The sequence below is a fragment of the Primulina huaijiensis genome, unplaced genomic scaffold (genome assembly GCF_012295235.1).
Source record: "Primulina huaijiensis isolate GDHJ02 unplaced genomic scaffold, ASM1229523v2 scaffold28719, whole genome shotgun sequence".
Lineage (NCBI taxonomy): Eukaryota > Viridiplantae > Streptophyta > Magnoliopsida > Lamiales > Gesneriaceae > Primulina > Primulina huaijiensis.
Window position 1 is genome coordinate 4,538 of NW_027356855.1, and position 10,481 is coordinate 15,018.

A 10,481-nucleotide genomic window follows, 5' to 3' on the forward strand; every position below is an offset into this window, starting at 1 on the left:
CCCGAGCCAGGGTGTAGTGCCCTGGGCTTTTAAATTGGTTTTTCCCGAGTCTAAGATACGACAAATAATATAATACTTCTCTTTGAGAAAAACAGATCTTTCATCATATCTTCAACCAATCAATTACATCTGTTAGGCATAGTACTGCTTTAAATTAAATACATTCCAAGGCCTTTTGAGAGAGCGTCCCTGCGTGTCTTTTAAATAAAAAGATCCCGAGCTAACCCTCCGGGTAATTTTATAAGGTCCTTCCCACCGAGCTTCTAGTTTCCCAACATCCCCGCGGGATTAATTTTTTTCATGACTAAATTCTCTATTTGAAAATCTCGAACTCGGACCTTTTTATTTTATGATTTCATGACATGACCTCGGTATGCTTCCATTCGAATTATTGCCCGATCTCTTCTTTCTTCTACCAAATCCAATTCCATGGCCCGACTTTGATCATTGCTGCCTGGATAAGATTCTACCCGGGGAGAAGTTTGCTCAATTTCAACAGGAAGGATCGCTTCAGAACCATATACCAGGTTGAAAGGAGTTTCTTGAGTAGGTGTTCGGGGAGTAGTTCTGTACGCCCAAAGAACACTGGGTAATTCTTCCACCCAGTCTTTTCCCTTGCCTTGTAGCCTGGTTTTCAATGCTTGTACAATAATTTTGTTAATAACTTCTGTTTGACCATTAGCTTGCGGGTAGGCAACAGAAGTGAAAGACTGAGTAATTTTCATTTCATGACACCAAGATGTAATTCCTTTGCCCTGAAATTGCCTCCTGTTATCTGAGATTAGTCTTTTGGGCACTCCGAACCGGCACACAATGCTCCTTCACAAAAATTTCAATACTTCCTGTTCAGTAATTTTAGCCAATGGCTCGGCTTCTACCCATTTGGAAAAGTAATCCACAGCCACAAACAAGAACTTCTTTTGAGCCCTAGCAGTTGGGAAAGGACCAACAATATCCATGCCCCATTGATCAAAGGGGCAAGATGCCCAGATAGGCTTCATGGGAGTGGCCGGACTGTGCTGGAAGTTTGAGTGATGTTGACATTTCTCACAGGCCTGGACCACTTGAGCAGAATTCTGGCTAAGAGTTGGCCACCAGAACCCGGCAAGCATTGTTTTCCGGGCCAAAGCCATTCCTCCGAGATGCTCAGCACAACATCCCTCATGTATTTCTCGGAGGACATAATCCACTTCTCCTTCAGATAAGCATTTTAGCAGAGGTCCCTGGAATGATCTTCTGTATAAGATTTTATTTAAGAGAACAAACCTGGGAGCTTGTCTCTTGATTTTTTGAGCCCGAGTCCTGTCTTCAGGTAATTCATTTGTTGTAATGAATTTAATCAATGGCGTCATCCAGGAGTCCTCGGGTACTAGTAATATTTCTTCCTCGGTGGACAGGACCAAACGGGAAACATGCAAAATTTCCCGGGTGTTGACTTCTGATAATGAGGCAGCCATTTTTGCTAGAGCGTCTGCCTCTCCATTTTCCTCCCGGGGTATTTGTTCGATACTCCAATCCACAAAGATTGCTGCCTGGGTTTTTATGAGCTGTAAATATTTGAGCATCCTGTCATCTTTAGCTTCATAAGCACCCTTTATCTGCTGAGTGATNGCTCGTAATATTTCTTCCTCGGTGGACAGGACTAAACGGGAAACATGTAAAATTTTCCGGGTGTTGACTTCTGATAATGAGGCAGCCATTTTTGCTAGAGCGTCTGCCTCTCCATTTTCTTCCCGGGGTATTTGTTCGATACTCCAATCCACAAAGATTGCTGCCTGGGTTTTTATGAGCTATAAATATTTGAGCATCCTGTCATCTTTAGCTTCATAAGCACCCTTTATCTGCTGAGTGATTAATTGTGAATCAGAATATACAATAATACGGGAAGCTCCAATCTCTTTAGCAGCTCGGATTCCCGTAAGGACAGCTTCATACTCAACTTCATTGTTAGTAACCCGGTAATCAATTCTTAAAGCCAACTTAATCTTCTCTCCTGGAGGAGATATTACTACAACACCTACCCCGCACCCTGCAAGGCTAGACGCCCCATCCACAAATACCCTCCATACTTCATCTTCATCGGGTTGTACCATCTCGGACAAAAAGTCTGATAAGGCTTACGCTTTAATGGCCACCCAGGGTTTGTATTCGATATCATACTCTCCTAACTCCACTGCCCATTTGATCATTCGCCCAGATACTTCAGAATAAGTCATGATCCTGCCTATAGTACTATTAGTCAAGACAATTATTCGATGTGACAAGAAGTAAGGCCTTAGCTTCCGGGGAGTCATGATCAAGGCCAAAGCAATCTTCTCCACTTCACTGTACCGGAGTTCGGGTCCTCTCAGAGCATGGCTGACATAATAAACAGGCCTTTGATCGGAGCCTTCTTCTTTTATTAGAACTGAGCTGACAGCATACTCTGTGGTGGATAGATAAACAAATAATTTTTCCCCGGGCTCTGGTTTCACCAACACAGGGAGCTCTGCAAGATGGATCTTCAAGTCCTGGAAGGCCTGTTCACATTTATCATCCCATCCGAATTGTCGTGCCTTCCTCAATACCTGAAAGAAAGGATAACTCCTGTGTGCTGATCGGGAAATAAATCGAGAGAGGGAAGCAATCCTCCCGGTCAGCTTTTGTACGTCTTTGACAGATCGAGGAGATGGCATGCACAGCACGGATTTGACTTTCTCCTGATTTACCTCAATTCCCCGATCTGTCACTATGAATCCCAAGAATTTTCCACTCTTTACGCCAAAAATGCACTTGGCCGGGTTAAGCTTGATTCCGTAATGTACGAGAGTGGCAAAGGTTTCTTCTAGATCCTCAATAAAGCTGGCCACCTCCCGGGTCTTCCCCAGGATATCATCCACATAGACTTCCATGTTTCGCCCCAGTTGCTTCTCGAAGACTTTGTTCATCAAACGCTGGTAAGTAGCTCCTGCATTCTTTAACCCGAAAGGCATTACAATATAACAAAATGTACCTCCCGAGGTGATGAAGCTAGCTTTATCTTGATCACTCTTGGCTAGGGGGATTTGATGGTACCCCTGGTATGCGTCCATGAAACTCAGTAATTCGAAGCCTGATGTGGAGTCCACCAATTGATCAATACGGGGCAGAGGATAATGATCCTTGGGACACGCCTTATTGAGATCGTGAAAGTCCACACACATGCGCCACTTCCCTGTTGATTTAGGCACTAATACCACATTCGAGAGCCAAGTGGGGAATTGAATTTCCCGAATGTGACCGGCTTTCAAAAGCTCTTTTACTTGTTCATCAATAACTTTGTCCTTTTCGGGGCCAAAGTGTCTCTTTTTCTGCTTGATCGGGTAAGATCCCGGGAGGATATTTAGTTGATGCTCAGATATCAAGGGAGAGATTCCCGTCAATTCCTGCTGGGACCAAGCAAAAACGTGAATAGTATTCTTTAAACAGTTAAGTAGACTGACCCGGGTGGATATATTAAGATCTCGGGCCACCCGGATCTGCTGGCCTGGTCCAATCTCCACAACTTCCTGCTCCTCTTCTGCCACAAAATGCACTTCTTCCTTCTCAACTGCTCCTCCACCTACTTCATCAGTTCGGGCCTTCTTCCCAGCCTTCTTTGCTTTGCTCTGATCTACCCGGACAGCTTCTACATAACATTTCCAGGAGGAAGGTTGGTCTCCCCGGACTTCACCCACTTTACTGCCAACTGGGAACTTAATCTTTTGGTGATAGATAGATGCCACAGCTTTTAATTCATTCATAGCTGGCCTCCCCAAAATGATATTATATGATGAAGGAGAGTCTACCACAGTAAAAGTAGTCATCACCGTTTTCTTGAGATCCTGGGAGCCCAGGGTTAATGGTAGGATAATCTCCCCTTCCGGGTAAACCACATGGCCAGCAAAGCCAAAGAGGGCTGTTTCCACGGCTTCCAAATGGTAACCCTGCAAATCCATCTGCACAAAGGCGTCTTTAAAAATTACATTTACAGAGCTGCCCGAGTCAACAAAGACTCTCAAAATGTCATAATTTGCAACCCGGGCTTGGATAACCAGAGCAGCATTGTGGGGTAGATTCACCCCCTTTAAATCTTCTGGGCCAAAACTAATTACTGCCTCGCTCCTTTTCATTCCATCTACCTCCATACATTCCCTCCTACTCCTCGACTTCCTCGCCCGATTGGAGTCTCCATCAGTAGAGCCTCCTGATATCATTTTTATCAACCCCGTAGCAGGGGGTGAATTCTTTTTTGTCTCAAGCTCGGGATCTCTTCTCTTCCCATGCTCTCCTCTCGGTATACTCCTCATACTTCCTCCCCGAGCGTTGGACCCTGGCTATGGAGATGTCCATGGCAATCTCGGCCTCTTGTTAGCTTGACTTTGCTACGGGGCGGAAGGGAAGGAATAGTTTCCCTTCAATGTTTTGCAATCCTCGGTGTTGTGATAGCACACCTTATGGAGAGTACAAAATCCTTTTTTCTCAGGCCGGGATAATTGATGGTCCGGGGCCAGATCCCTACTGCATTCCTGGACCTCTCTGTCCCGGGCAATCTTAAGAGGCACGTGGTGAGAGAAGTGTCCTGGATTATTCCTTCTCTGTCCTTTCTCCTCGGGCCTAGCTAAATGTCTCCTCTTTCTTTCCTTACGACTTCCCTCTTCTGCTTCTGGGCTTCCTCCATGTTGATGTATTTTTCTGCCCGAGATAATAAGTCCTCGAAATCCCCGGGCACTTTTTTGGTCAACGACTTGAAAAATTCACCCTCCCTCAAGCCTTGTGTGAATGCCGTAGTTTTTGTTTCAGCAGCGCAAGTATGTACATCCAAAGCCACTCTATTAAATCTTTTAATATAAGCCCTCAAACTTTCATCCAGGTTCTGTTTGACTTCAAAAAGACTAAAAGCAGTCTTCTTGTATTTCTTGCTGCTACTGAAGTGGTGTAGGAACACCTTCTGGAAGTCTTTAAATGAATTAATACTCTGAGGGGACAGTTCCTCAAACCACCTTTGAGTTGAGTCCACCAAAGTGGTGAGGAACACTTTACATTTGATTCGATCTGTGTAACAGTGTAACATGGCCATGTTTTCAAACCTGGCTAGGTGCTCCTCAGGATCCGCATTGCCATCGTAATCTTTTACTTTGGCGGATTTGAAGTTCCCAGGAAGAGGTTCCCGGACAATGATATCAGTAAATGGGCAACCCTTAGCAGTAGCTCGAGAAATGCTACGACTCTCCAACTGCCCTTCCAGAACTTTCATTTTCTGTCTTAGCTCCAACAACTCCTCAGCCACGGTAGGTGATTTGGATCCAGCACTAGACTCCTCATCCTCTCCTCTCACTTCCTCCTCCCTCAACCCTTGCTCTTGCTCCTGCTCATTGATTTGCACATCTCCGGGTGGTGTAACTTGATGAGAAGTTTCTCTCCTGGCCACAGCCTTCTCCACCGCTTCGGAGATTATTCTAGCCAACTCCTCCGGGGTCATGGTAATAAGATTGGGTCCCGTGGGAGGAACACCATCACCTTGCCCCGAAGTACGCGCATTATCCCCATGAGCCCGGGAATTTTCTTGGTTAGTTCTTCGAGTATGAGCCATATCAACGCCTTAATCTCAAGTTTCCCACAGACGGCGCCAATGATGTGACTTCGTTGAAATGAATGAGCCGGGTAAGGAGCTCCAACGGGTCAAATCAATAATTTATAGTTTTTAGGGAATTTGAGTGAAGGTAATGGCTTCAATAGCACCTGCAAACAATGAAAGGAACTCGTGAATGGGCGCCGGAGGGGTATCCGGCGTGGCCACTCCGATGCTTAAGTCAGCAGGTTGAAAATGAACACAAGCAATATTTGGGAGAAAATATGTATAATGCTTAAGAGTTCAAAGATTTAGAATCTGTAAATGACATTAATACATGCTATTTATAGTAGAATATGAGGTAGGTACCTCGATTCCAGTGCTACCTACTAAGTATGGCAAGTCGGCTGCCCATACCCTATCTTCTGATGATTTCTAGNTCGAGAATGATCATCCACTATCGTAAGAAAAAACTTATATCCTTCAATACTAATTGGGTGAAATGGGCCTCAAATGTCAATGTGAACAAGATCAAATATAGATGCACACATAGATTTATTTGATGGAAAATGTAATCTATTTTGCTTGGAAAAATGACATACAGAACATGGGTGTAAGTTGTCCTTTACAGATGTAAGGTGTAGTTCACGTCCTATGACAGATAATCGTGTAAGTGGTGGATGGCCTATTCTACAATGCCACCATTCAGTCTTATTGAAAGAAACGTTACAAATAGTTGAAGAGTTGTATGGTTCAAGGACATAGAGATCTCCGATTCTTCTACCCATCCCAATCGTCTTCTTCATGCTTAAAGCTTGAATGTGACACAAAGAGGAAGAAAATGAGACAGAGCACTTCAAATTGGTGGTGAGAGAACTAACTGAGAGTAAGTTGAAACGAAATTGTGGAACAAAGAGGACATTGTGCAACACCAAATGCATTGACAAGCACACGGTTCCAATATGTGAAACAGGTATAGTGAGGCCATTAGGTAGTGTGACTGTGCAGCGAAAGACTGTATAAGAGCGGAAAAAGGATAACGAGCAGTAGATATGGTGTGTGGCTCCAGTGTATAATACCCAGCTCTTCTGTGACAGTAAACCAGAATCAAGGGACATGGAATATATACTATTGAAGCACGAAACTGAAGGCCCATTGTGTTATGGAGTCGTAGTGGATCCAGGATTGGGCTGAAGCTGAGAGATCAAGAGTGCAATAAGTTGCTTGCATTGCTCTTGGTTTAAAGAAGTCTCGCCCGTGTTGGAAGTTGATTCATTAGTAAGTCCCCGAGCTTGGTTTGCATATACTTTGCTTGGATATTGCTTGCTCTTGTACTTAGGATGACTATGTGGATAACCATGTAACTTATAGCACTTATCCACGGTGTGTCCAACACTCTCACAGTGAGAACACACAAGCCTGTCATACCTGTTCCATTTGACATTTGAGAAAGACTTAACAGCAGCAACATTTGGTGGTCGTGACACTGGTGGATACGAATCGCCTTGGAAAGAAATGTTGTCTTGTTGGATGGAGCGCTGTTTTTCCTCTTGCACAATCAGTGAGAAGGTCTTCTTAATAATAGGTATTGGATCCATCATTAGGATTTGTGCGCGAATTTGAGCATATGACTCATTCAAACCCATTAGAAATTGCATAACACATTCCTGATTCTGAAAATTCATCCAATCCTTCATTGAGCCACAATTGGACACAGAATCTGGTTGGAAGTCCTTCAACTCATCCCATAGCGTCCTTAAGCGAGTGTAGTAAGTAGTCACATCCACCGATCCTTGTTGTAATCCACTCAACAGCTTCTTAATCTGAAATATTCTCGGTGCATTGCTCTGGTGGAATCTGTCACGGAGGTCATTCCATATCCCATGGGCAGTAGGTATGTACATCAAGCTATCGGCTATTTCCTTAGCAACAGCGTTAAGAGTCCACGAAATCACCATCGAATTGCAGCGTAGCCAGGCTCCATACAAGAGGTCGTCCAGAGGTGGACGTTGGATCGAATTATCTACAAAATTGAGCTTATTTTTAGCTGTAAGCGCCATGGACATTGCTCGATTCCATGTGTTATAATTGCTTCCAGAAAGCGGATGCGAGACAAAGATCAAGCCGGGATGATCACCGTTTTGCAAAAAAAAAATGCTACTAGAATCGTCAATAGCAGCGCGATTCCCCGATCCAATCGTTGCGTGATTTGAAGCCGGATTTGCTTGATTTCCTTTCGCCATGAGGAGGAGGCGTGTGCACCCCTATAGCTCTGATACCATATCAGAAAAGAAAGAATGAGTTGGGGAGAAAGAATAAATAATCTCCATTATTATTTTTCCCAAATGAACTCAAAGAGAAGTTACAATATTTATATGAAAAACAAAAATAAAGCTAAAGCAAAATCAGAACAATTAGAATGAGGAATAAGAAAAACTAAAAGCGTGTTTTCCCGGTTGCTGTTTTATATGATGTTCAATATGCCCCCTCAAGATGGAGCATGTATGTTGATGGTTCCCATCTTGGACAGTAGCAGTTTGAACTGAGTTGGCAACAATGGTTTATTGAGCAAGTCAGCAATTTGTAACGCGGACGACACATGTAGGAGCTTAATGATTTTGGCATGAAGCTTTTCTCGAATCAAATGACAATCAATTTCAATATTCTTGGTCCGTTCGTGAAATACCGGATTGGAAGCTATGTGCATTGCAAATTGGCTGTCACAGAAGAGAGTGGCTGGTTCTCCTTGTGCAACTTGCAGATCCTTAAGGAGTGAAATGATCCATACTATCTCACATGTAACACTAGCCATGGCTCAATATTCTGCTTCAGAATATGATCGAGAGACCGTATGTTTTTTCTTGGATTTCCAGGATATCAAAGAGTCTCCAAGGAACACACAAAAATCAGTAACTGATCGACGAATGTCAGGGCATGCTGCCCAATCAGAATCAGAGAAGGAATTAATTCGAAGGTCATTAGAGGAGGCATAGAATAACCCTTGACCAATGGTCCCTTTGATGTATCGAAGTACATTGTACACCGCATCCAAATGTGCTAGTCTTGGTTTGGCAACATATTGGCTTAATTTGTTAACGACATAGAACAGATCTGGGCGATTGATGGTGAGATATATGAGTCTACAAATCATTCTCCGATATTGAGAAGAATCTTCAAGCAAGGCACTGTCCTCTTGATTCAATTTAGAACTAAAGTCCATAAGAGTAGAGCGAGGCTTGCACCCAAGCATACCTGAATCAATGAGGAGTTGAAGGGCATAGTGACGCTGGCAAATGGAAATTCCCCGAGTGGACCGCGCAACCTCAATGCCAAGAAAGTATTTTAGACTGCTCAAATCTTTCCATTTGAACTGGCCGTTTAGGAGGACTTTTAAGTGGACAATTTCTTCTTCACTGTTGGTGGTAATGACAATGTCATCAACATATACAAGTAAGGCCATAAATACACTGCCCCGAGCACGAACGAACAATGAATTATCAGCAAGTGACTGAGTAAAACCAATCTGAAGAAGGGTGGATGAGAATTTTTCAAACCATTAATGTGAGGCTTGCTTAAGGCCATACAATGACTTGCGTAATTTACACACTGGCTGTGATGGTAAAGGCTTCCCTTGGTGTTGGTATCTGGGAGGAAACGACATATACACTTCTTCATGTAGGTCACCATGCAAAAAAGCATTGTTGACATCGAGTTGCATCAAAGACCATCCATGAGCAGCTGCCACGGCTATTAGAGTTTTGACTGTCACAAGTTTATCAACAGGAGAAAACGTTTCGAAATAATCAATGCCCTCCTGTTGTGTAAACTCTTTGGAAACAAGGCGAGCTTTATATCGTTCGAGTGAGCCATCAGCCTGAAACTTGGCCTTGTAGACCCATTTCCAGCCAACTACACTTTTTCTTTTTTTTTTTTTTTTTGGGGGGGGGGGGGTAGAGAGACAATGGACCACGTACCTTTACGTTCAAGTGCTCGTAATTCTTCATCCATAGCCTGTCTCCATTCCGACTGAACAACAGCTTGAGCAAACGTTCGTGGTTCAATGATGGAAGAGATGTTATTAATAAATGCCCGATGGGGGTGTGACAGCCTATGTGAAGAGAGGATAAGGGATGAGCAGTGGATGAAGAGAGACCAGTAGAGGAGGTGGCATAACAATGGTAATCACGAAGGTGAGTTGGTGTTGTGATATGATGGCGTGAGCGAAGGGACTCACGGTGAGAAGTATCGATTGAAAGGCTTCTTTGAGTAGGTAAAATGTTGTCGGAAAAGAACTCAATATCAATTGGAGTGGAGGAAACGTCTTTGAAAGGGAATGAGTGTTCATGGAACATGACATCCCGAGAGATGTAAATTTCATTGGTGTCGAGATTGAGCAATTTGTAACCTTTATAGCCAGGAGGATATCCTAGAAAAACCGATCTAATAGCACGAGCAGCAAATTTAGTTCGGGTATGAGGTAGAGTGGATCCAAAACAAAGGCAGCCGAAGACCTTTAGGTGGGAAAAAACAGGGACTTTGTGATGGAGTAACTCAAAAGAGGTCTTGTTGGATAGAATGGGAGAAGGTGTCCGGTTGATGAGATATACAGCAGTGAGGATGCATTCGCTCCAATACACCAATGGAAGATTGGATTGAAACACTAATGACTGAGCCACATTGAGGATATGTTGGTGTTTTCGCTCAACAACAGAATTTTGTTGTGGTCGGTCAACACACGAGTGGCAGGCGACAATGCCTTTGGACTGAAAAAAAATCAGTAAAATTCAACTCAAGAGCATTATCTGCACGGACAGACTTGATTTGTTTCCCAAATTGAGCGAGGATTAAGGTGCAAAAAGTGGGAAAGATATGCAAGACATCAGATTTGGCTTTAAGCATATACACCCAAGTA

The 10,481-nt window shown here is 43.6% G+C and overlaps 1 protein-coding gene across 1 annotated transcript; it reads right to left on the reverse strand.

Annotated features, from left to right (window-relative positions):
- Positions 1 to 6,729: 6,729 nt before the first annotated feature.
- On the reverse strand, positions 6,730 to 7,812 carry LOC140967843 (uncharacterized). Its single transcript, XM_073428615.1, has one exon. It carries the CDS (start codon positions 7,810 to 7,812, stop codon positions 6,730 to 6,732), a length of 1,083 nt encoding a protein of 360 aa, XP_073284716.1.
- Between the last annotated feature and the right edge of the window lie 2,669 nt (positions 7,813 to 10,481).